Here is a 26560-nt window from a genome sequence, read left to right as displayed (position 1 = left end):
GTGTTAAAACCACAAAATCATCTCCCAGACCCAATTGAAGAAGCTTTTTCCCCTTTGTTTTCTTCTAGTAGTTTTAGTTTCTGATATTACTTTTACGTCTTTAAGTGTTTTGAGTTGATTTTTGTATATGGTGATTTAAGGGTCCAGTTTTATCCTTCTTATAGTGAATGTCCAGTTTTGCCAGCACCGTTTGTTGAAGAAACCATCCTTTCCTCATCATGTGTCCCTGATACCCTTTCTGAAGATCAGTAGACTGTTGTGCATGAACTTATTTCTGGGCTCTCTCATCTGTTCCATCAGTTTATATGTCTTATTTTTGTGCTGCTACCATATCATTTTGATTTTGATAGCTTTGTAATATATTTTGAATGCCTCCAGTTTTCTTCCTCGTACTGAACTTGTACTTTTCAATTTGAATTGACTGCAGGACTTTCTATTACCCAAAGAAAGACCAGAAAAACTGTGCAATTGACTCACTTTATATCTAGGTGGCAGACAGGGGAATTAGCCCCATGCAGTGTATTGAAAGCATCAGTGAACAATGAAAGTAAAATTGATTTCTTATTCATTCTTATGACTCATGGCTTTCCACTCTACCAATTATTTTATTATCCTCCTTATTTCTTAAAATTCTTTCTTATTTTGGCTCCTAAGATTCTATTTCCCTGATTTGTTTGCTCTTTCTTTTGCTGATTAGTCCTCTTTAATTTGCTCTTTCAATTTACATATCTATGTTCATGATTTCAACCACTACATATATATAAATGACTCCCAAATATATTATCATCTATTAGATCTCTATCATGGGCTCTAGACCTATGACTAGCTGTTTCTCCAAGTTTTAAATTTGGATGCCCCTCCTGCATCCCATGCTTTAGATAGCCAACACAGAATAAAGTCCCATTTGAACTACTTTCCTCACCTCCACCAAAAATGGAAAAATAAAAGGCTTATGCCATCATCATCTTAGTGAAAGGAGTATAAACATTGATGTAACTCTTCAAGTCCTAACCACCCACATGAGAGCAGGACTCAGGATGCTTTCAGATTGGGCAGGTTTGGTTCGGATATTGTCCATGGGCTGCTGCTGGAAAGAGCTATTGAAAGCAAGGGCCATCATATATAATCCAGCTCCTCCGAAATAAATAGAAAGAGTAAAGCCTCTCTTGACCACATAGGGCCCAGGGAATCAATCACACGGAATGCCTGTCTAGAGGTGACCCTTCTCTTCCACTGATGAATTCTACTGTCGAGTCTCGCTTTAACATGGATGGTGGTTCCAGAAGAAATCCTCTCGCACAGAAGGTCATAGAGAAAGATATTTGAAGATGTGACAATGAGAATTACTTGAGCTGTACTTTTGATCATCATTGAGAGGCGATGAAAATGGGTTTTATTCTTTTTATGTTGTCCATTCCTTTCCTGAATGGTGTTGAAATCTCTTTGCTGACTTGTGGTTGTTATTGTGTAGATATACTAACATTGACTATTTTGAAAATGTGTGCGAAGATGGCAAATATAAGTGGGCTTCCTTCAAGTGTAAGGAATTTTTATTTGCTGAGTGAAATCCACTCATAGTTGAAATGTATACAGACACAGTATAAGAAAATAACTATTTATGCCCTGACGTTACAGTTTTTTAAAAGGAAAGAAAGTTATCTAAAGTCATTTGAATGTACCTTGAATGAGGCACTGTGGTGGGTACTTGCAAGTATAAATTGATTTCAAACTAATTTTTAAAATTCTACAAAAATTTAAGTATTTTATTGTTAAGCGAGGTGAAGATACAAGTATCATTGTACCTCTCCATTGATTTAAAAAATAAATTGGCTTTCTCGTCTTCTTTTTCCGCTTATATATTCAGGGGATTTTATTCGACTGCTCCATGAAGTTCACACATATTCTTTACCCTACTCCGTCTTCTCTTTATGGCACACAGCTATGTTTGCTATATTTTTCTCTTGGCTTATTTTATACACTGTTTTTTTTTTATATTCCAAAAAGAAAAATAAATATAAAATAGGCCCAGGCCCTAAACTACAGCAGCAGCAGCAGCAGCAACAACGACAGAAAAGGCACCAAACACAACAGTGACATTCTGGAAAATCATTTCCCTGTTCTCATACAAGTACTTCATTCTTCAAAAGTTCTCCATCACAAAAAGGAGGGCACGTATTTTAAAAAGCTGATCCAAGTGCAAAAATCACTCCATTTACCTTTGACACATAAAGCAAACACAGTTTAAACAGGTTTGAAAACAAGCAAAAAAAGGTCCGCGCATTGGAAACATCAATAAAGCAAAATAAGCAAATAAACAAGTATATCGTATTTGTCTAAACCAAAAACAATGAGGCAAAAATGGGCCACATTCAGTTTGTCTCTTTTTGACACGCTGCCCCCCCTGGCACTGTCCTCAAGCTGACCTGTGGCTGGGAGTCCTCCTTCCCGTGGCCACAAGGCAGCTCCAGTTCATCTGGTCTATCCCCACGTTTCTCACGTAATGTCCACACATCACAATCCCCCAGAGGTTCTTCCCTAATGACTTCTTTTCTCTGTATTCATTAGGTATATATTGTCTTTTCTGGAGCCTTAAAGAGTCAGTCGTATCACTTCTTGTCTCTTACTTACCAGCTGACACCCAGTGAACTGTAGTTTCCCTCAGATGGTCAGGAATTGGGATCTAGGCTGGCCAGGGAATCTAAAGGCTCAGACCTTTAAAACAGAAAGTCAGATTCTTCTGTGATCAGAGTATTTTGAGTTTGACTGCAAACATTCTCCGTCTGAGTCCTAAGTTATCTGGTCATCCTTTCCCATGCATGCTTCCCATGGGTCCCAGTTGGTCTTTGAGAACCAGATCAAAGGCTTCAAAGGGAAGCAGATAACTTTTTGTCCACTCATTCTTTTCATGGTATAATAGTGGAATTTTGGGGAATGCGCCTCACAGATTCTTGTTCTGTGGTGACTATTAGACAGCTAGCTCTTATCTAGGTTAATGGGGTGAAAGCACCCCACGCCTCTCATCATCCAGGGCTCTAGCTGGGGCTCACGCACAAACTGGCGGCTGAGTTCCCATGAAGAAAGCAGAAGGCTGCTGGGACACTGGCAGCCCATGCTTGGAACTGCCACAATATTATGTTTGCCTTATTGGCCAAAGAAAGTCACAGGCAAGCCCATATTCACAAGTGGAGAAATAGATTCTACTTTGTGATGGGGGGAATTATACAGTTAATTGCAAAGAACCTGCGGAAAGAGAGAGGTAAGGAATTATGGTCATTTTTACAATCTACTATGACTACGAATAGGTAGATTCTCCTCTGATACAGACTCTATAATGTTAGTTTTTATAGTGTAGTAGCATTTATTCAATGTGATATAATAGGAATCATGCAACAGTGGGCATCAGGAACATTTATGGCCTCATTATCGCTTTTCTACTAGACTAGGCATGTTAATTTCTTATTATTGCTGTAATAATTATTCACTACAAACGTAGTGGCAGAAAACAACATGAATTTATTTGTTTGTTTGTTTATTTAGTTGCACCTGTAGCACCTCAAGTTCATAGGCTGGGGTTCGAACCCATTACATAGGAGTGACCTGAGCCACGGCAGTGACAATGCCAGAGCCTCAACCCACGAAGCTACCAGGGAGCTTCTAGATGTAACTGTGTGTGTTGTTGTTAGTATAGCGAGACTTCTGGGATTTCTTTTTCTTTTTTTTTGTCTTTTTGCTATTTCTTGGGCTGCTCCCGCGGCATATGGAGGTTCCCAGGCTAGGGGTCGAATCGGAGCTGTAGCCACCAGCCTACGCCAGAGCCACAGCAACGCGGGATCTGAGCCGTGTCTGCAACCTACACCACAGCTCACGGCAACGCCGGGTCCTTAACCCACTGAGCAAGGGCAGGGATCGAACCCGCAACCTCATGGTTCCTAGTCGGATTCGTTAACCACTGCACCACGACGGGAACTCCTGGGATTTCTTTTTCTTTTAAACGTTTGATCTTGGTGACCAGTGTGTCGAACATAGCCCACGTTCCCTGTGATGAGGCGGAGTGCCAGCAAAGGAGAAGGTGGCTGGGGCCCCAGGGCAAAACTGTGCTTAAGTAAGCTCTTCTCCAGGTGACAGGAATGTCCCCACTCAGATGGCACTGTTGCCTGGACACAAGGGGGTTACTGCCCAGGTCCAGTTCTCATGCCTCCCTTTATTCATGAGAAGCTTCACCAGGGAGGATGGACCGGGCACTGATGATGCCTGCCTTCTTGATGAGACAGTGCCTCTCACCTTCTCTCCAGTAAAGCGTGTGAGTATGGCTTTCAGCTCAGACGCACAGGATGTCCAGGCCCCAGATCCCCGTCATATAACTCCGATTCCAGTTCTAAGAGAACCCCATGCTACTAGCAGGCTGTGAAGAAAGGAAAGCTAAGAACCTCAGTGGAAACCACACCTCCACTGCAGAGGCGGAGTATAACCTTAACCAGGGGAAAACGAAATCCCTCTAGAGGGCATTCGAACACTCCTGGGATCCTGCACAAAAGTACTGAACTGAGAGAGTCCCCTGGTTGTCTAGTGGTTAAGACTTAGCGCTTTCACTGCTGTGGCCCAGGTTCAATCCTTGGTCTGGGAACTGAGGTCCCACATCAAGCTAGTCCCCACCCCACCCCCCAAAAAAAGAGAGAAAGAAAAAAAGGAAAGGACTGAACCTAGAACTCTTCTGGCCTTGGGAAATCAGAAGTTCAGCCCTTTAAGAAGAATGATGCCTTCCTTGAAGAGGCTTTAGCCAGAGGGACCGCTATGCCCATCAGAAAGGGCTCAGAAGAGTTAAATTATAGGTAGAGTTACATGTCCATTTAGATTTACCTGTGGTGCCCTAAGTTAACACTTTCCTAGTGCCTTATACATTCCTTTATTCACCAGTATTTATTGAACACTTACTGCGTTGCTAGTCTTTGTGCTGGGAACTGATGGGAGAAAACTGTCCAGTTTCTCCAGTTTGCATTAATATTCAATAATCCTTGTCTAAAAGCCCACATCAGTCTGTGGTCTCTTCCTCTTCGTTCTCCATGTTAAGCGATGTCCCCATCATCTACTCCTCAGCAAATTAGAACACTTGGAGTAATTCTATGCCCATCTTCCCTTATTTGCTTCTCTTTTCAATTCGTCCACCCCATCCTACTGATTTTACCTGCTTAAATATTTCTTAAATCTGTCCCACTCCTTATCGCCATCACCAGTGCACCTAACCTAGCAATATCTCACCCCTGCTTACCTTTCTGGCTTTGTTGCATCCTCCCTGTTGTGATTTTATGTCCCCAAATTTTGGATTGCTTAAATTTTGCACCCTCTCCTGCTATATCTTGTCTATTTTCTCCCCTTCCCTGAGTGTCCTGGCTTATTCCTATTCACCTTTTCATATTCAGCCCAAACGCCTTCTCTAAGCTTCCTTCTCACCACTCCTTTCCCTGTCTCCCTGCATCCTGTACCACCAGACTCAGTAGTTGGCCCTTTGCTGTGCCCGGAAGGAGTCTGCATACATCTTTATTGATGCTCTTTCCATTTTTCATTTCTCACTAGAATGTGAGCTCCTTGAAGGCAGAGAAGGACAATCTGTCTCATTCATTTTCACGTCCTCAGTGCTTTGTCCAGTCCTGGAACATAATTGGTCCTCAATGAGCATTATTTATGTCAATCAATATCCTTTCGTGTGTGTGTTTGTGCTTTTTAGGGCCGCACATGCAGCATATGGAAGTTCCCAGGGTAGGGGTTGAAACGCAGCATGAGCTGCCAGCCTACACCACAGCCATAGCATCACCAGATCCGAGCCGTGTCTGTGACCTACACCACATCTCACGGCAATGCCAGATCCTTAACCCACTGAGCAAGGCCAGGGATGGAACCAGCAACCTCATGGATGCTAGTCGGGTTCGTTATCACTGAGCCACAACAGGAACTCCTTCAATCAATATCTTTGAATCAGCTTGATGGTACCTCTGAGTTGAGGCCCCAGACAGAAGAGAGGTGTCCAAAGAGTAATGTCAGGGGAATTACCTATGATCTGGACTGTATCCCTGAGCCTCCTATGGCAATAGCTCTTCCTCATGTGATGAACTTTCTGACAATGAGATGCATGATCGAAACGCGCTCCCTTCATTCGCACTGATGTTTCTGCTTTAGTAGTAAGGGGATAATTCTTTCTCCTACTGTTTGCACAACCAGAAGAAGCTGCCTGGAAAGGAAAATATAGGAGAGCTGTGATTTAAGAGACAGAAGCCAATTATCTTCCTTTCCATTGCTTCCAGTAAACGCCGAGTTACATAAGGGCCCAAAGAGAACGGCACTAGCCAGGACTGGCAGAGATTAGCGATACTTGACTCCTGTTTTGTTTACCATAATGAACTGGTCAATAAACATCACAAATTGTTTATCTATATAAATCTTGACAGATTACTCTTTATGAAATCCATTTAGCAAGTGAGGTTTTCCCATAAGGATGAAAAATGAAGATTTTAAACAGATTGCGGGAGAAGCTCTAGCTGTACCAAGAGAGTTAGTGTAATAAAGGTTTCTTTATATTAATATTACAAAAACCATTTATCCTGAAAAAATCAATATCACAATTCATCTTAGTTTGGTGTTTCTCTTTCTAAGCTTAAAATGCCTTTTCCTTTATCATGTATAATTTTGTTTTAATAAACGTGCAATGTATTTCATTTAGGAGATGCTCTTGAGGCATAAGTTATGCAGTGACATCAGACTTGTAGCTGATTTGCTAAAGCGTCTCAGAAACATTTAAAATTATATTTGAGTGGCTGAGAAATTTGCACGAATCCCTTTATGTAAACCTTAAGCACAAAATGAGCCCCAGTGTCCTTTAGGCTAGAAACAAACTATAGCATTCAGAAAAGTCTCCCATGAACTTTATTCAGGTAAATACCTGTCTTATTGAAGGCAAGCAATTACAAGAAGTCAGATAAGGTGCATATAACAATGGCTGGGATAAGAGACTATGAAATCAGGAAGTGTCACATTTAATTACTCAAAACTCTGCGTGCTTCCCTAAGAAGCGGTTTATTTATTCCATTTGGGTTTGGAACTTAATATCCCATGGATATTGACAGGACTGACTTGAAGTTAAGCATGTAGCAGTTAGTGCGAAGAAAATAGATCTCCATCAAGAAAAGGAATTATGTTATACACTGGAAACTATTACTCCACATGTACTGTATGTAAAGTAAATGTGATTGTCTCATGAGTGAATGGTAATAAAAACTGAAATACTCGAGAGACACTTATTCATGAGTGGTGTGGTGATAGATATGTATGCATTGAGCGGAGCTGGTCTCTTGTTTATGCTTCCCAATGTGACATTAAAAGCCGACAACAATATCCTCTAAGTAATAGCATATAATGAAGTTAGAAGCAAATTAAATATTTTGTTGCTTCTGTAATTCCATTTTAATTTCCAGGCATAATTTCCTCCAGCTCTAATATGTAAATATCTATTTGAGATGAAGTTCGGCTGCAATGTCTGTACATAATGGACACAATATAGTTGTTCATAGGGGAAAAAAAATGCCCTTTTATCGTGACATCAAAAGGGCAAACTACAGGATAGTGGTTTTCAAGACAAACTGTACTTTATTTATTCCCAGGGTGATATTAGTCCATAAAACAAATTTGCAGCTTATTTAGCAGCCTTAGCTTTTATCAGCTTTTTTTAAGGGTGTTGAATGATTACCCAGGAGATCACACCATAAAAGTTGCAGTGACAGGAAGTAACTATCTATCCAGCATCTTTGGTGGAAAATATAGGTGAAGCCATACTGTGGTTTTAAATGTACCATATGGAAAGTCTCTGTTTAAAGGCAGTAGTTTTATTTATTTTTGTCATTTTGGGGCTGCACCTGCAGCATATGGAGATTCCCAGCCCAGGGATCTAACAGGAGCTGTAGCTGCCAGCCTACTCCACAGCCACAGCAATGCTGGATCTGAGTTGCATCTGTGACCCACACCACAGCTCACGGCAATGCTGGATCCTCAATCCATTGAGTGAGGCCAGGGATCCAACCTATAACCTCATGGGTCCTAGCTGGATTCGTTTCCACTGTGCCATGATGGGAACTTCCATGAAATAATTCTTTCTTTCTTTTTTTTTTTTAAAAAAATTTTTGGCATATAGTTGATTTCCAGTGTTGTATTATTTTTAGGTGTACAGCAAAGTGAATGGATCCTGCATATACATGCATCTGTTCTTTTTTTCCCATATAGGTTATGACAGACTGTTGAATAGACCTCCCTGTGCTATACAGTAGGTCCTTGTTGGCTGTCAATTTTATGTACAATAGTGTGTATATGTTATTCCCAGCCTTCCAATTTTTCCTCCCCCCACCCCATGTTTCCCCTACGGTACACATAAATTTGATTTTGAAATCTGTGGGTTTGCTTTTGTTTTATAAGTAAATTCCTTGTATTTTGATTAGATTCCACGTATAAGTGAAAGCCTAGGATATTTGTCTTTCTCCTTCTGACTGACTTCGCTTAGAAGGATAATCTCTAGGTCCCTCCCTGCTGCTGCACATGGCACTGCTTCCTTCTTCTCCATGGCTGAGTAACAGTCCATTGTATATATGCACCACATCTTCTTTATCCATTCCTCTGTTGATGGACACTTAGATTGCTTCTATGTCTTGGCTACTATGTCTTGGCCGCAGTGAATACTGGGGTGCATGAATCTTTTTGAATTACAATTTTCTTCAAGTATGTGTCCAGGAGTGGGATTGGCGGATCATACGTGGTCTTGCTCTAAGTGCAGTTTCTCTTCTCTCATCTTTCAGTGGCGCCAATATTGCTTCCCTGACCAGGGACATTGGCATATGGTCTCTGTGTTTGAAAAATTCATTCTGAGGAAACAGGTTTTAGTTTCTCTCACGGCAAAATGCCAAGACAGTTATCTTTAACAGATAGCTTTGATCCAAGAAATTTAAGTTGAAATGAAGTTCTTTCTCTTTATATTGATAGCATCTTTTCATAGATCAGAATAATGCTCTATTCTCTAATCATTTGGAATCAATGAGTCTAGTACTTAAAATAAAGGAAGTAAGACATAGATTAAGGCATCAAGAGTATTCGAACATATCTTCTTCCCTCTGTTTCCTTAGTGAAATTTAGTTTTTATAAAACTAAAGAATTGGAGTTCTTTTTGTGGCTCAGAGGTCAGTGAACCTGACTAGGAACCATGAGGTTGTGGGTTTGATCCCTGGCCTTGATCAATGGGTTAAGGATCCGGCATTGCCGTGGGCTGTGGTGTAGGTTGCAGACACGGCTCGGCTCCAGCGTTGCTGTGGTGGAGGCCAGCAGCTACAGCTCCGATTCGACCCCTAGCCTGGGAACCTCCATATGCCATGGGTGTGGGCCTAAAAAGCAAAAAAACAAAAAACAAACAAAAAAAATAAACTAAAGAATTGCAAGATTTTTAGGGTGGGCAATAATTATCATACCCAGTTTTCTATTTCACAACTGGAAAGATACTTGAAGAGATAATTTTATGGGTATCTAATCTTAAATTTTAGCTGTCAGGAGAACCGCTTTTGTGGGGATGAAAGTTTGCTGTGTTCTTAACTGAGCAACTATTGTGCAAAAGGATCCATAAGATGTATTGTGGCCTGTAAAAGTAGCAATATAGGGTGTTCCTGTTGTGGCTCAGCAGGTTTTAAACCCAACTAGTATTAATGAGGACACTGGTTTGACCTATGGCCTGGCTCAGTGGGTTAAGGATCAGTGTTGCCATGAGCTGTGGCATAGGTCACAGATGTGGCTTGGATCTGGTATGGCTGTGGCTGTCACATAGGCCTAACTGCAGCACTGATTTGACCCCTAGCCCAGAAGCTTTCATATGCCACAGGTGTGGCCCTAAAAAGCAAAAAAAGCAAAAAAAAGCAATTGAACACCTTTTTTTGGCCATTAATTAATATACAAAGAGAAGGCTTCATAGAGATTTTACCAGAGTATCATTTTGATAAAGGAATTTTTCTGTTTTGTTCTGTGTTTTTGTTTGTTTAGCTCAAGAATCCTCTTCAGTATATTGGCTAAACCAGACTCTCATTTTATGGTTTGTAGAAAGCTATAACCTATACCATGAATTTTTAATTCAAACGTCATTCTCTTTGATGCTTTGTCTTGTTTTCAGATGTCAGCCTTGCAGTTGTCACCTCTCAGGAGCCTTGAATGAAACCTGTCACTCAGTCACGGGCCACTGTTTCTGTAAACAGTTTGTCACTGGCTCAAAGTGTGATACTTGCGTTCCCAGCGCCAGCCATTTGGATGTGAACAATCCGCTGGGCTGCAGCAAAAGTAAGTGAATCCTGGTCCATTGCTGGTGTATGAAATGACGTCATGAACGGCACAGAGTCTCATTCATTTCTCGTTCCATCAAGAACCCATCAGCAAGGCTTGGGTGCAATGTGGAGAATTTAAGTTAGACGTGAAAAAAAGAATTATACCAAATGAAACTTGGGCTCTTTGCCTGGATTGGGTCCTTGAATATGGTTGTACGATTATATTAGTAGTGGGAAATTTACATTGGTTTGCTTGAATGGTATTACTAGTAAGGTTTACCCCAAATGAAGGATTTTCCCAGAATATGGGACTTTTAGTGCAAACATTAGGACAGCCCTGGTTAAACCAAAATGATTGTTCACCCAGACACCCAAGAACATTCCAGGTAATGTCTATAACAAATGGAAGATTTATACTAATTTATTGTGAGATTTATGTTCTCCTATCCCCCAATTTTATGGACAGTATGCTACTATTCTTTGTTTATTGATATTGTAGTAATTATTGTCTTATTTATCACCACATATTGTTTACTACTGTAGTTGATATTCCCATCTTTGGGAATATCAATAAAGTTGAATTAGTTGTTTCAACTCTCACATTTTTGTTGTAACTCTTGGAAGGTAAAGGTTACATTGTATTGTCTTTTGACTTCTCAGCATTGTTCTCCAGTGCCTTGAATGGATGGGGCAAGGTCACCTGCCGTCCTACAATTTCATAGCATGTTGGTGATTTCTTTATATTTACTTCAAGTTCATATATCCTTACCTTTTCCAAGAGTCCAAAGAAATGCTTGCTGAGAACATATGGTAAGGGGCCCTCTATAATATGCTACCCAATGCATATCCTCCTTGAGGCATCCTGAGACCATATCATTGCATCTCAATGCTAGAATGCATGCTATGCACCACAAGTGCAGACAAATCATTGTAAACAGGCATGCCTGAAAGAGTGCCATCTTATTTAAGGGAGCGAGGGAAAAGTAATAAAATATTGGGCTCCATGGCAACTATACTAGACATCGAAGGTGTGGAAGGCAAGGCACAGCTAATGATTAGTAAGGCATATTCAGCATTTGTACCTGTGTGTTTTATCTTCATCATCCTGTGTTTCATTGGTCTCTCTGGATTTTAGTAGAGGTAAAACCGTAGGTATTTATGCTACTCTTGGGAAAGGACTGCCGTTATTACCTTTGTGTTTAAATACAGTCTAAACACCGATCTGGGTTCATGGAACATTTAATTAATATTTGTTTTTCATCAATTAGCTATATAATTGATTCGTGTGCAACAGGAATTCCAGCGCATTTCTTTGGATATAAATTGTAGATCACCATTCGTAATAGAATTGTGACATCTTTACATACCACGTATGGAATCTTAGTGATTTTTTTTTTTTTATTGCTCCTGCCACTAATTTTGTCTGAAAATATTGACATCTGCTCCATTTTTTGCTACCTGTTCTTGCACCTGAGACACAGTCTAGGAATCACACCTCAGGCAAAAGCAGATAGTCTGGTCACTTGAAAGCTGGCCTACATTTCTTAGTAGTGTGTAGACTTTTACTCCTACATGAAGATTTTCTTTTCTGGGCTAAACATTTTTGGTTGGTCCAAATGCTTCCAATTTTTAATAGTTTAAAATACTTCCATATTTATGGTTATTCTTTTCAGGGTATGCTCCTTTTGACTTTCCAGCTCTTTAAGATGGTGATATTTCGTATTGAACATGTTCCTCCAACTACTGTGGAGGTGGTTTTGTTTGTGGTGTTTTATAACATTTAACAAAACATCGTGCAAAGTGAGAAACTCAGCATCAACAGAGGTAATTAATGATAAAAAAAAATTAGGATTTCTGCCTTCAAAGGAGCTCAAAACACAGTCGAGTGATGGATACGATGGTAATAAAAAGGACTGAATGGGGGGAGCAGGGAAGTGCTAGCTGTGAAGGGAGCTGCTGTCTGTCCTATTCCCCTGTGATTTTCACACGGTCCTTTTTATTCCCCCAACAGCCAGACCAGCCAGCCTCACGAAGATATGATGCTATTGAAGGGAACATAGTGCTATCTATTGTTGAAACTGTGAACTACCTCAGGCCCTATTTTTCTTTGTGTCCACATGATGTCAAGAATATATTTTCCCTAAATTGTGTAATGTGGTGTGGTGTTCTTCTGTACAGTTTGGGAATCATGGGATTATAACGATTATCTTGGCCACTTCCATAGCCATTGACAAAAGTTTAGCAATATCACCTGTGATGATTTTTTTTTTTTTGACAAGGAGTGGAGGTGGGGATCCTAAAATATAAATTCTGGGGTGAGAATCTTGGGATATAATTTCTAGACTACAGGAGAATTGAATTAAAATCTGATAGACCCTCTCTCATAATACGCTACCTTCGTTGATTAGTTGTCCTGCCTTAGTGATGTAGTTGTCTCTGATGAATAATTGTTTAATGCGTTTAAAATGAGAGGCATTCTCTTTGATATGGAGAGAAAGAAACAGAATACATCTGAAAGGGATCTGCATGCTTTCCTATGAATGGCATTCCAGTTTGTCTTAAACTTTTGGCTGTAAGCTTAACTAAACAAAACAAACATACATTCATAGCTCATTTGTATTGAAATCTTGACACTACTCACTTTTATGCTTATCCTTGGTTATCTATCCATCTTTTTATCATCCACATCTTTTTTCTTTCTTTTTAGGGCCATACCTGCGGCATATGGGTCAAATTGGAGCTGCAGCTATAGGCCTACACCACAGCCACAGCAGTGCCAGATCTGAGCCACGTCTGCTACCAATGCCACAACTTGAGGCAATGCCAGATCCTTAGCCAACTGAGTGAGGCCAGAGATTTAACCCACATCCTCACAGCCACTGTGTTGGGTTTTGAATCTGCTGAGCCACAACAGCAACTCCCATCATCTACATTATTTATCTCCATTTATCAGAGATGATCTCAGAGCTCTCTTTAAAAAATACTTTTATTATGGTAAAACATACATCACACAAAATTTACCAAATTGACTCTTTTAAAATATACGGTTCAGTGATACGAAATACTTTGATAATGCTGTGTAGTGGTCACTACCGTCCATCTCCTTAGCTCTCTTCTTGTGAAGCTGGAGCTCTGAACCCATTGAACAATATCCTCCCCCCTCATTTTCCCCAGCTCCTGGCAACCATGACTTGACTTTCCATCACTATGATTTTGAATAATCTAAGTACTTCATATAAGCAAAATCATAAAGTATTTGCTTTTTCGTTGCAGGCTTATTTCACTTAGCATATGTCCTCAATATTCCTCCATGTTTTAGCATATGTCAGAATTTCCTTCCTTTTGAAGCTGAGCCCTATCTCATTATTTGTTTATACTACCTTGTGCTTCTCTGTTCATTTGTCAGTGGACACCTGGGTTGCTTCTATGCTTTAGCTTTTGTGAATAATACTGCTATGAACATGGGTATACAAACATCTCTTCAAGACTCTGCCTTTAGTTCTTTTGGGTGCGTACTCAGAAGTGGGATTGCTGGGTCATACGGTAATTCTATTTTTATTTTATTTTTTTGAGGAACTGCCATACTGTTTTCCATGACAACTTTACCTTCGTACATTCTTACCAAAAGTGAACAGGGATGCCATCTTCTCTACATCTTTGCCAACGTTTGTTTTCTGTTTGTAGTAGCCCTCCTAATGTGTGTAAGATGGTATCTCATTGTAGTTTTAATTTGTGTTTCCTCAGTGTTTAGTGATATTGAGCATCTTTTCATGTGCTCATGGACTATTTGTTCTTTGGAGAAATACCTCTTCAAATCCTTTGCCCATTTCTTAATGGAATTTTTTGGGTTTGCCCTGAGGTTTCTTCTAAGACTTTTATAGTCTTAGGTCTTATGTTTTAAATCTTTAATCTGTTTTGAATTAATTTTTATAAATGGTGTTAGATTAGGGTCCAACTTCCTTCTTTTGCACATGGATATCCAGTTTTTCCAGATCTATATGTTGAAAAGACATTACTTCCTCTTTTGAATGGTCTTGGCTTCCTTGTCAAAAATCATTCAACTGTATATATGAGTAGTGGGTATTCATTTCTGGACTTTTTATTCCATTGTTCTATATACCTGTCTTTATGCTGGAGGCGTATTATTTTGATTACTGTGAGTTTGTGGTATGTTTTGTAATCAGAAAGTGTGTCTCTTCCAGCTTTGTGTTTTGTTTTGTTTTTCAAGATTATATTGGTGATTTTGGGGTCTTTCAAGATTGCATGTGAATTTTAGGATGAGTTTTCTATTTCTGCAAAAAAAAAATGTCATTGAGATTTTTGACAAGGTTTCCATTAAATCCATAGATTTCTTTGGGTAGTATTGACATTTAACAATATTAAATTTCCTAATCCATGAATATGGGATGTGTTTCTATTTATTTATGTCATCTTTAATTTCTTTCAACCAAGTTTTATAGTTTTCAGTTTACAAACCTTTTGCCTCCTTGGTTAATTTAATTCCTAAATTATTCTTTTTGATGTACTGTAAATAATTGTTTTCGTAATGTCCTTTCCAGATCATTCATTTTTATTGTACTGAAATACAGTTGATCTTCGTTTGTTGACTTTGTACCCTACTACATTGTAGAATTCATTGATTAATTGCAAATGTTTTGTATGTGTGTGTCTTTAGAGTTTTCTGTATAAAAGATCATATCATATGTGAACAAGTATAATTTTACTTTTTCCTTGTTAATTTGGAAGCCTTTTATTCCTCTTTCATGCCTAATTGCTTTGGCTAGAACTTCAAATACCATATGGAATTGAAATTGTGACAGCAGGAATCCTTGCCTGGTTTCTGATCTTAGAGAAAAAGCTTTCAGTCTTTAACCATTGAGTGTGATGTTTTCTGTAGGTTTTTCATACATGGATTTTATTATTTTGAGGTAGTTTCCTGCTATTCCAGTTCTTTTATTTTTTATTTTTTGAAAAGGTATTTTTTTATCAAAACTTTTTCTCTGTTAGATGATCATGTTTTAACTTTCCTTCGTTCTTTTAGTGTAGTATATTGCTTTGATCAACTTAATGTCTGTTGAAACATCTTTGCATTCCAGGAATAAGCCCCACCTGGTCATGGTACATAATCATTTCAATATGTCACTGATTTTGAGTTGCTAGTACTTTGTTGAAGATATTTCCATTAGTTCAGGGACATTTTTCTATAGTTTTCTTCTCTTGTAATGTCTTTATCTGGCTTTAGTATCAGCCTCATAAAATGAGTTAGAAAATGTTCACCTCTCTTCAAATTTTTGGAAAAATTTGAAAAGAAATTCTATTAGCAAATTCACCAATTAATCCATTAAGTCCAGGGCTTTTCTTTGTTGTGAGACTTTTAATTACTTATTCGGTCTCCTCACTAGTATAAGCCTACTCAGATGCTTTATTTCTTTGTGATTTAGTCTTGGTAAGTTTTGTCTTTCTAGGAGTTTGCCCATTTTATTGATGTTTTATTCAATTTGTTGGTATACAACATTATGAAAGTATTTAATATCACTGAACTGTGCATTTTAAAACGATTAATTTGGCAAATTTTATGTTATGTGTATATGACCACTATAAAATTTTTTTAAGGAAAGCCGTAAGAGCTTCTGGTGGAATTGGGGCAAAAGTCTACATAGTTGAAACTTTAGTTGATTGAAGTTGGGAGGGTCAGCATCACAATTCCATCCTCCACCTGGGTGGGACCCTAGTTCCTGCACAAAGAAGATGTACTGTAGAAGTATTGTTACCTATATTCCTTGACAACCAGGACCCAGCCCCAAGGCTGCACTATTTTCTTGACTGCCCCTCCCTTGTTTGTGCATTCCCTCCCTTAAGATCTTCAATTACTGAGACCTGTTCAAGGGAAAATTTGTGAGCAGGCCTAAACCATGACATGGCTTAGGCCAAAATGGATTCTCTTATGTCACGAAAGCCATTCCTGGTTCTCTTTCTCCAGGAACCCCTAACCTATCGGCTTAAAGAAATATGTCGTTTAATCTCCAAATATGGATTTTCAACTTGTTTTTCTGTTATTGATTTCCAGTTTAGTTCTTTTGTAGCATGAGAATATACTTTCAATTATTTATATACTTCCACATTTTTAAGATAGGTTTTATGGCCCACAATGTGGTCCATCTTGAATGCTTCATCTGAACTTGAGAAGAATGTGTATTAGGAGGAGTAGTCCATAAAAGTCAATTAGATCAGTCTGGTTCAATGTTTTTCAGGTCAGCTATATCCATATTCATTTTCTGAGTGCTAATAAATCTCTCAGTTACTGAAAGGGTGATGTAGAATTCTCTAATTGCAATAGGATTTATCTATTTTTCATTGCCATTTTATTGATTTTTGTCTTAAATATTTTGACAATCTGTTTTTAGGTGCATTCTATTCTTGAACATTGACCGTTCTTTTCATTATATAATGTTCTTCTTTTCCCCTATTTTAAGGTCTGAAATAAAAAAGAAGCTATTCCAGCTTTCTTTTGATTTGTTAGCATATTTTCCCCATCCCTTTATTCTTACATATCTGTTTCTTTACATTTTAATTGAGTTTCTTGTAGATCACATGTTGATGGATCTTGTTCTATCCATTTCATAAATCTCTGTCCCATAATTGTTGAGTTTTGGCCATTCACACTTAAAGTAATGACTGATACACCTAGGAGTGGAAATGTGGCCCACATGGTATCTCTATGTTTATACTTTTGAGAAGAGCCAGACTGTTTTCCTAAGTATCTGTGCTATTCTCATTCTCACCAGTATGTATAAAATTTCCAGTTTCTCCACATCTTCAAGAACACTAATTATCTTTTAAATTATAGCCGTTATAGTAGTGCAAAGTGTTATATCACTGTGGTTTTGATGTATATTTTGCAGATGACTAAGGATGTCAAGCATTTTTTCATGCGCTTATTGGCTGTTTTATCTTCTTTGGAGACATATTGATTTAGTTTTACCTTTTGTTGGGGGGGGTATTTTTCTTTATTACTCAGTTGTAATTGTTTTTTATATGTTATAAGTACAAGTCCTTTATCAGCTATACAATTTGCAAATGTTTTCTCCCATTCTATGCATTGTCTTTAAACTTTTTTTGATAGTGTCATTTGAAGCATAGTAGTTTTTAATTTTGAGAAAGTCTAATTTATCTTTTTTTTTATTTTATTGCTCATGCATTCATATCTATGAAACCACTGCCAAATCCAAGATTACAAAAATTTACACTTATTTTTGCTGCTAAGAGTTTTATATTTTGGCTCTTCCACTTAGGTCTTTGATCTATTTTGAATTAATTTCTATATATGGTGTGATTTAGGCTCCAGTTTCATTCTTTTAAATGTGGCTATCTAGTTGTCCAACCATCATTTGTTTAAAAGAATATTCTTTCCTTTCATAATTAGTGCTCTTATTGAAAATTGGTTTTCCATACTCTAACTTTTTTTTTTTGTCTTTTTTTTTTTTTGCCATTTCTTGGGTCGCTCCCACGGCATATGGAGGTTCCCAGGCTAGGGGTTGAATGGGAGCTGTAGCCACTGGCCTATGCCAGAGCCACAACAACGCGGGATCTGAGCCGCATCTGCTCACGGCAATGCCGGATCATTAACCCACTGAGCAAGGGCAGGGATCGAACCCGCAACCTCATGGTTCCTAGTCGGATTCGTTAACTACTGCACCACGACGGGAACTCCTACTCTGTTGTTAACTTTTAACCTACATTTTAGCACAGTTTTATTAGCAATTGTTCTAAGAATTAGAGTGTACATCTTTCTCTGCCACAGATTATTTCAGATTTATATAGACCTAGTTCTAGTAAATATAACAACTATGCTCTGGTATAGGTCTTTTTCTTTCCTTATTTTTGTATTGTTTATGTGCGCTTGTGTATATGCATGTATATTACACTAGTGTAATTATTCTTTTAAATAATATGCTTAAAATCATTTGAGGGAAGAAAACAGGATATGAATAGAGAACACACACACACACTGTCTTTAATATTTACCTACGTATTTATGATTTCTGGTATTTGTCATACCCTCATTATTCCGTTTACTCTCTGTATCATTTCCCTTAGCCTGATGTATTACTTTAGTATTTCTGGTCTGTTATCAATTTTTCAAGTTTTAATGGGGCTAAACTGTTAACAGTGAATTCTCTTCATTTTTTTTTTAATTATTTGAGAAAACCTTTATTTTACTTGTGCATTTGATGGGTATTTTTTCCTATATGAAGAATTCTTGATACCAACTTTTTTTTTTTTCTTTTAGGGCTTTAAATAAGTCTAAATTTATCGTTCTACTACTTTTGGTCTCCATTGCTTTTGTAAGCCTTTAATTGTATTTACCTTCAACTATGTATGCGTTGTTTTTCTCTTACTACTTTCAAGATGATGTCTGTGTCTTTCACCAGGTTAATTGTACTATGTCTAGGTCTGGATTGCTTTGTGTGCACCCTACTTGCATTATGCTTTTTGGAACTGTTGATAAGTATTTTCATTGAATTTGGACAGTATGAGACAGTATTTCTTCATATCTTTTTCCTCATTTATCTGTCTTTTCTCTCCTTTCATAGTCCCCATTGCCCATGTGTTGGCACATGGTACATCTGACGTTTTATCACAGGACTCTGAGGCTTTTTTCACTCTTGTTCAATTTTTTTTTTCCTCTGTTATTTGGATTGGATAAATCATATTGCTATATCTTTAAGTTCTATCTATTGCTTTATATCAGTTTGCTGATTCTTCTTTCATTTCAAATCTGCCGTTGGGTCATCTCTAGAGAAGTTTCATTTTAGTTATTATATTGTTCAACTCTGGTTTTGATGTTTTAATACATTCTATTTCTCTTGAAATCCCCCTTTTATTGAAACATCATTATCATATTTGTCTTTAATTTTTAGAAAATATTTATAATAGTTGCTACCTCTTTTTTTTTAAAGAGGTAGACATTATCATTTTCTTACTATATATGAGGAAACGTTCAGAGCATCCAATTGACATTTGGTGGCAACCATACAATTACCAAAATTCCCAAGCTGAGATGTAGTCCTAAACTGATGGATGTGGTCACAATATTATACTTTCCTTCAATAAAAGAGAGTCTATATACAAATACCATTCTTGGCAATTTCTTTTTTCTTTTTAGCTTTTAGGGCCATACCCCGTGGCTAGGGGTTGAATCAGAGCTACAGCTACCAGCTATAGCCAAAGCAATGCATGATATGAGCCACATCTGTGACCTACACCACAGCTCCTGGCAATGCCAGATCTCCAACCCACTGAGCAAGGCTAGGGATCGAACCTGCATCCCCATGGATAATAATAGTTGGATTCATTTCTGTGGTGCCGCAGTGGGAACTCCTGTTTCTTGGCAATTTTGATTAACACATATATGCCTATTTTCTCAGACTCCTACTTTCAGCACATAAAGTGGGTTTGAGTTATGCCCAGGATTTCGAAATATTTATTCTTAGAGTAGTATTGGACTATCTAAACCTTCAGACCTTTGGAAATTCTCATTTAAGTGTCAAACAAGCACTGTTAATTTGTACAGTCAGACAAGATTGTGGTTAGAGATGGCAAAGAATAATCAACTTTAAATGTTTGAAAGAGCCCACGTGTATATACATGTGTTTGATTTTTGCGTTTGTTGCCAAGGAAATTTTCATGTAATGCACATCACTTCTGATAACTCTTGACATGGGACTGAAACATCTATCTCTTTTTCAGTGATCCCAAAAGTTTTGCTGTCTCAGAAAATACTCTGAAGATCAGTTTTGATTGCTCTAACTCTGAAATCTGTTGTGTTCCTGATAGCATGCAGGGTTTTAGTTGTGATCACTATTATTCACTGAAAAATATTAAATTGCCATAGATTACAAGGCTCTTTTGCGAGTGCTATAGATGAAGCAGTTATGAATCTTTGAGGTTCCACCCAGAATAACAGGATGTACAGCCTTAAATTAAAATTCACTGAAAGATCAAATGTACTGGCAACATGCAACCAGCCTCAGTGACCACCTCAAAATATGGTAGATCTTTGAATTAAAACATATAATGAGGTGCTCTTTGGAAATAATTACCTTGTCATATGTCATTTTGAAATTATTATTATTCTCATTCTGCATCTAAATAGGCATATAGACAGTTAGAATGTTAACCTAATAATGAAAATTCCCTTAAAAAGATAAAAAAGGAGAAGAGTGAGGATGTTATCTTGTTTTAATATCTTTCTTTAAAAATACAGCACTGTTATTATCTACCATATGTTTAGAGACATTGTCTTTTGGAAGCCTATGCATAATATATGGAGGTTTATAAATTTCAAATTCAGTGCTCTTGAAATACTTTCTTACAATGTTATTATTGAATTATATCATGTCTTTAAAATGGAGTATATCACTCTTGAATTCTGATGATTAGTAATAGCTTTTAGCTGAAGGTCTTTGCCTGGTGTGTAGGATAACTTCCTGTCACTACTTCATACCTCCCAACTGAAAGGTGGATTCAACTATGAAAAGGGACCTTTCAACCATAATTTCTTCAAATACTTTTTCTATCCCCTTTTCTCTTTCTTCTTCTGGAATTCGTATTGTGTGTAGATTGACGTGATTTATATTATCCCATAGGTTTCTTATATTGCTTTCATTTTTTTTTTTTCATTTGGCTTTTTCTCTGCTGTTCTGATTGAGTGATTTCCATTATTCTATCTTCCAGATCACTTATTCTTTCTTCTTCATTATTCAATCTGCTATTCATTGCCTTTCACTCAGCTTTCATCTGGGCAAATGAGTTTTCTCCTTTTTCTTGGCTCCTCTTCATAGTTTCTAGTTATCTGTTACAGTAAATCTGCATTCCTGTCAATAGCCTTTCTTAATTTCTTGAATATTTTCATTATCTCCTTTTCGAACTTGGTGTCCGTCAGACAAAGGTCTGTCTCATTGTTTCTTCTTTCAGGGGAATTCTCTTCATCTTTTAACTGGGAGTGGTTTCTCTACTTCTCCATTTTGCTTTTATTTCTCTTATTCGGAGAGCTTAGGAGAAACAGTTGTCTACTGGGGTCTTGGAGGGCTATGTTTATGTGGGAGTGCCCCTTTGTAACCTGCATGGGTTTAATATTTTTGAAATGAGGATTGTTTTTAGTATGGATGACAGCCGCCCCTTTCCTCCATGTGCATTGGCCGTTATCACCTTGAGCGGGGCGTGACTGGTGGTGTGGTGACCGGAGCCTTCCCTGGGTATTGAGCAGGGTCTCCTTTTTGCTCTGCGGTTGTCACTGCCTGGTCAGAGGCAGGGTCTGCTCTGTCGTTGTTGGAGGAGAAGCACCCAGATCTGTTTCTGAGCTGGTTTTCTGAGCTGTGGTGTGAGGTTGGTGGGGCTGGGATGCTCCCACTGGAGAAAGACGAGCCACTGAGGGTTGTCCAGGAGGGAACACACCATGCTGTGTCACCAGTCCCCCACTGTGTGGGCTCAGAACGTTCACTGGTGTTGGCACTGCCCTGGGCCCCCTCTACCCTGGGAATATTGGCGGTCGGCTGGCCCTGGAGTTCCTCAGGCATTGTTTTCACAGAGCCACCCCTGGCACAGATTCACTGAAGCCAAGTCCTAGGACTGCAGTAGCCATGCACCTGGACCAGCCATGGGAGCTATGGGGGCAGCCCAGACCCTGTCCTGGCCCAGTCCCTATGAGCGGGCCCACAGAGCCCACAGCTGCTAAGGCCGGACCCTGTCCCAGCTGTAGGAACACCCTCTGTCTGCTCAGATGTCTCCCAGACACTGAGTTTACAAAGCCTGCAGTAGTGGTAGTAAACTCACAGCTCACCCAGCCACAGGGAGAGATTTCAGCCCTGCTTCCTATGTCACATGGCCCCTGGGGCTCTGCTCTGATTTCAGCCCTGCCTCTGCAAGTGGGCAACCCACTGGTATCTGAGGCCCCTGAGGTGGCACCCAGTATATTTGCTTCCACGCCCCATGGCGGTGGTGCCCGGGAGCACTCAGGGAGAGAGGGGCTGCCATGGCAGGTCCTACCCCTCCCTTCAGTTGCCACTTAAGAATGGCCTGCCAGGGCTTCCTCCACATACACCCTCAGCTTAAGCCATAGCACACTCCAGCCCCTTCAGGCTGTGCTCATGCAGCCACCCCAGTCCTTCTCCTGGATCTGAACTCTGAGTTTCAACCCCCAGCCCTCCCCGACCCCCACAGCAGGAAATACACATGCTGGACCATGCAGGCAGGTGGCACTGAACTGTTACAGAACCTCTGTCTCTCTTCTGCCGTCGCCCTCTCCGCCTAGCCTCTGAAGTTTCCTTTCTGTCTCAGCTGATCTCCCCACGGGTGAGGGGACTTCCCAGGGAGCAGGAACCTTTCCTCATTGACAGCACCCTTCTTGGGTATGCATCCTGTTCTGCTTCCTTTTGTTTTCTTTTGTCCTACCTGGTTACATGGAGATCTTTCTTGTCTTATCAGGTCTTTGAGGTCTTCTGTAGCGTTAAGTAGGTTTGCTGTGACAATGATCCCATATTTAGATTGTGTGTGTGTGTGTGTGTGTGTCTTGTTAGGGCTGCACCCACAGCAGATGGAATTTCCTAGGCTAGGGGACAAATCAGAGCTGCATCTGACGGCCTGCACCACAGCCACAGCAACGTGGGATCCAAGCCTTTTCTGTGACCCACTCCACAGCTCCCGGCAACACTGGATCCTTAACCCGCTGAGCGGGGCCAGGGATTGAACCTGCATCCTCATGGATAGTAGTTGGGTTCATTACTGCTGAGCCACCACGGGAACTCCTGTAGACGTATTTTTGATGTGTTTGTGGGAGCTGGTGGTTCCATGGCTCTCTGCTCTGCCATCTTGATTCTCTCCCTAATGCTTATCTTCAGAAAAAGCTGCTTCCAAAGTTGGCCTTTGGCAAAAACTTCTTGGAACCTGGATTTTGTGATGGTTTTCCGCCAACTTCAGCATTTTTAGGAATGACTCTCTCTCCCTTAAATTTTGTATAATTTACATAGATTGTACTTATACCTGCTTTCCTCCTGGGAATCTGAAACGCTGATATGTGCCAGACAGAGGCTGCCTGTATGAATAGTCCCCTGTATAAGCCCTGGGCACTGCGTTTCTAGTGAACGTCCCTGCTTGGTAACATTGCACATGTGTTTTCATGTGTTGCTGGAGGAATTAGTCACGTCCTACATGACTGGAAGCTTGAGCTTGGTTTCCCCCAGGCTTCACCCTTAGTTGACTGTACTCTGCATTCTTTCGCTGTGAGTAGGACTCTATGGTGAGTGAGTGAATTTCCAGTGAATCATCAAACCTGGGAAAATAGTTTCTTCATTAAGCTCTTTATTAAATCACTTGCGTGTGCTCTCTTTTGAAACACTATCATCTAGTGTCTATAGATATTTCATATAAAACCTATTGATGATTATTTGATTGATTCATGCTTTAAGAATTGCTTTCAATAGAAAGATTATTGTTTTAAAAAATACCTGTGCCTTTGACATCTTATTTAATGAGAAGGCCTGATTAGATCATGTTTCTCTGAATGGATGGAGGATTATGCATTTTTTTAAACCAGAAAGGGGTAAATAAACTGATGGTTGATTGTCCTTTTTTTCTCTTTTGCATATTCTGAGGGGAGGATGTAGACTTACTCTCCAAAATAGGGAGACTAAGAAAAATATGTAGTAATAAGAAATAATGTATTTATAGTGTGTCTGTGTATGTATGTGTGTATACATGTATATACATATGAAATGGAAAATCACGGAGTTCCCATTGTGGTGCAGCAGAAACGAATCCAACTAGGAACCATGAAGTTGAGGGTTCGATCCCTGGCCCCGCTCAGTGGGTTAAGGATCTGGTGTTGCTGAGAGCTGTGGTGTAGATCGCAGATGCGGCTCAGGTCCCAAGTTGCTGTGGCTCTGGCATAGGCCGATAGCAGCAGTTCTGATTAGACCCCTAGCCTGGGAACTTCCATATGCTGTGGGTGCAGCCCTAAAAGGACAAAAAAAAAAAAAAAAAAGAAAAAAGAAATGGAAAATCACAAAAATACTGAGATGACTGTTCTTATGTGCCTGTTGGAAGAAATCGTATTATCTCTAACAATCAACATTTTTTAGCTGACGTGTACTTTATTTACAATTTTGTGTTATTTTCAGTTGTATAACAAAGTGATTTAGTTATACAAATCCGATTTTTTCTGTTATAGATTATTACACGATACTGAATACAGTTCCCTGCGTTGTACAACAGGTCCTTGTTGTTTATCTGTGTTTTGCATAGTAGTGTGTACCTGTTAATTCCAAACTCCTAATTTATCCTTCTTCCCCCCACCCCACCCCACCCCCGCTTTCCCCTTTGGCAACCATGAGTTTGTTTTCTGTCACAATCGCAAGCATTTTTAACAGGTGTTATAAGCAATCATAGCATCTCTAACAGCTGCTTGTGTGTTAATTTAGTACATTTAAATTGCTTCTTGCTAATATTTAGACTATTTAACATCCGTAGCATTCATAGCTATTTGTATCACCAGCTATTAATTCTTTCTTTTACACTGTGCTCTGTGAAGCAAGATGAGGCATTGTGTTTAATGGAATGGAAAACTTCCTTTTAAAAATTCAAAAATTATACTACTTAAATTTCAAGTCTCAACAGAATTTATGTATATCATCTTTAAGTAGAAAATAAATGTTATGCATCCTTGAGTATTTTCTCAGAAAAAAAAGACAAACAAGTAGAGAGAAAGATACTTTATATTTTCATTTATATGTGGAGTCTAAAAACAAACAAACAAAAAGAAACAAAAACAAAACAATGAACAAAGACAACAAAATAGAAACAAACTCACAGACACAAAGAATACACTAGTGGTTGCAAGATGGGCGGGACGTGGGAATATGGGTGAAACAGATAGATGAACAGGACTAAGAAATATAAATTTCCAGTTACAAAGTAAATAAGTTACAGGGATGTTACATACGTGCATATAGCACAGGGGATATAGTTACTAATGTTGTAATAACTCTGTATGGAACATACTCGGTATAAGTATCAAATCATTGTTATCCACCTGAAATGAATATAGCATCGTTAAGTCATCTGTACTTCAAGAAATGCTTAATGTAAACTTTTGTGGTTTCATTCCTCAACCCTATTTATGTCAGCTACATTGACCTACAAATTTGTTTTATGTTTATAGATAAAAAGCTTTGTTTTAGAGAACTCATGATGTATACCCTTTGTTTATTAATGTCTTGGTAAACCGCATGTCTTCTTGATAAAGTAATCCTAAATCAGAAAGACCTCTTTGCTGGATGTCTTGCTTCAGTTTACTTGTGTCTTTATTGATTGCCTTTGCTAATAAATGCTCTCTCCATTGTAATTTAGCTCCATCCCAGCAACCTCCACCCAGAGGACAAGTTCAAAGTTCTTCTGCTATCAATCTTTCGTGGAGTCCACCTGATTCTCCAAATGCCCACCAGCTTACTTACAGTTTATTCAGGGATGGTCTTGAAATCTACACAACTGAAGATCAATACCCATACAGTGAGTTTAAAGGTTTTGTGATGGAAAGATACAATATTCTAAGAATTGATAAATTAGTTAATGTCTTTGACATTGAGGAGAAATCTTGTGGTTTCTTCTGTCTAGCATGGAGTGTTTCAAGCAGAGAGAGAATTACAGATCTCACTAGTAATCAAAGAAATGCAGTGAAAATGAAATGCTTATTATTTGATAAGCCATGAATGCTTATCAAATCCCCAAAGATGAAAAAAAATGACCCTTTCCAGCATTAAAGAGGATATGGAGAAGCTAGAACTAATGCAAACTGCTGGGCTATCTGTGTGGGTTCATTGGTATGACTTTTCATGTGGAATAACGTGTTAAAATGTATGAGAAACCTTGCCCTTTTGCAAACCATTTGGCTCAGCAAACCTACTTTAGAAAATTTATCTCAAATGAATAGTCATAAATGAACACCAAATCACAAAGTATGTCCAAACCCACACTATTTGTAATGGCAACATATTGGAAAAATTCAGACATTCAGAAAACTTTCAATTAATTGTGGCACATGGCACTATAGAACCTGATACATTATAAAGTACGTTGTAGAATATGGTCACCAATAAAATGCTATCTTATCAATGAATGGAAAACATTGATGAAATATTGTGTAAGGTAATGAAAAGATATTAAAAATAGGTGTT

At 38.9% G+C, this 26560-nt stretch overlaps 1 protein-coding gene across 1 annotated transcript in view; it reads left to right on the top strand.

Moving 5' to 3' along the window:
- USH2A (usherin) overlaps positions 1 to 26560 on the top strand; it is an 837143-nt gene that overhangs the window by 205727 nt on the left and 604856 nt on the right. The window contains 2 exon segments of the mRNA XM_021064292.1: positions 10184 to 10347; positions 25737 to 25895. Of these exon segments, the coding sequence (XP_020919951.1) occupies positions 10184 to 10347; positions 25737 to 25895 (323 nt within the window).

Source organism: Sus scrofa, chromosome 10 (assembly GCF_000003025.6).
Source record: "Sus scrofa isolate TJ Tabasco breed Duroc chromosome 10, Sscrofa11.1, whole genome shotgun sequence".
Lineage (NCBI taxonomy): Eukaryota > Metazoa > Chordata > Mammalia > Artiodactyla > Suidae > Sus > Sus scrofa.
This window is presented reverse-complemented; position numbering and strand designations above follow the sequence as displayed.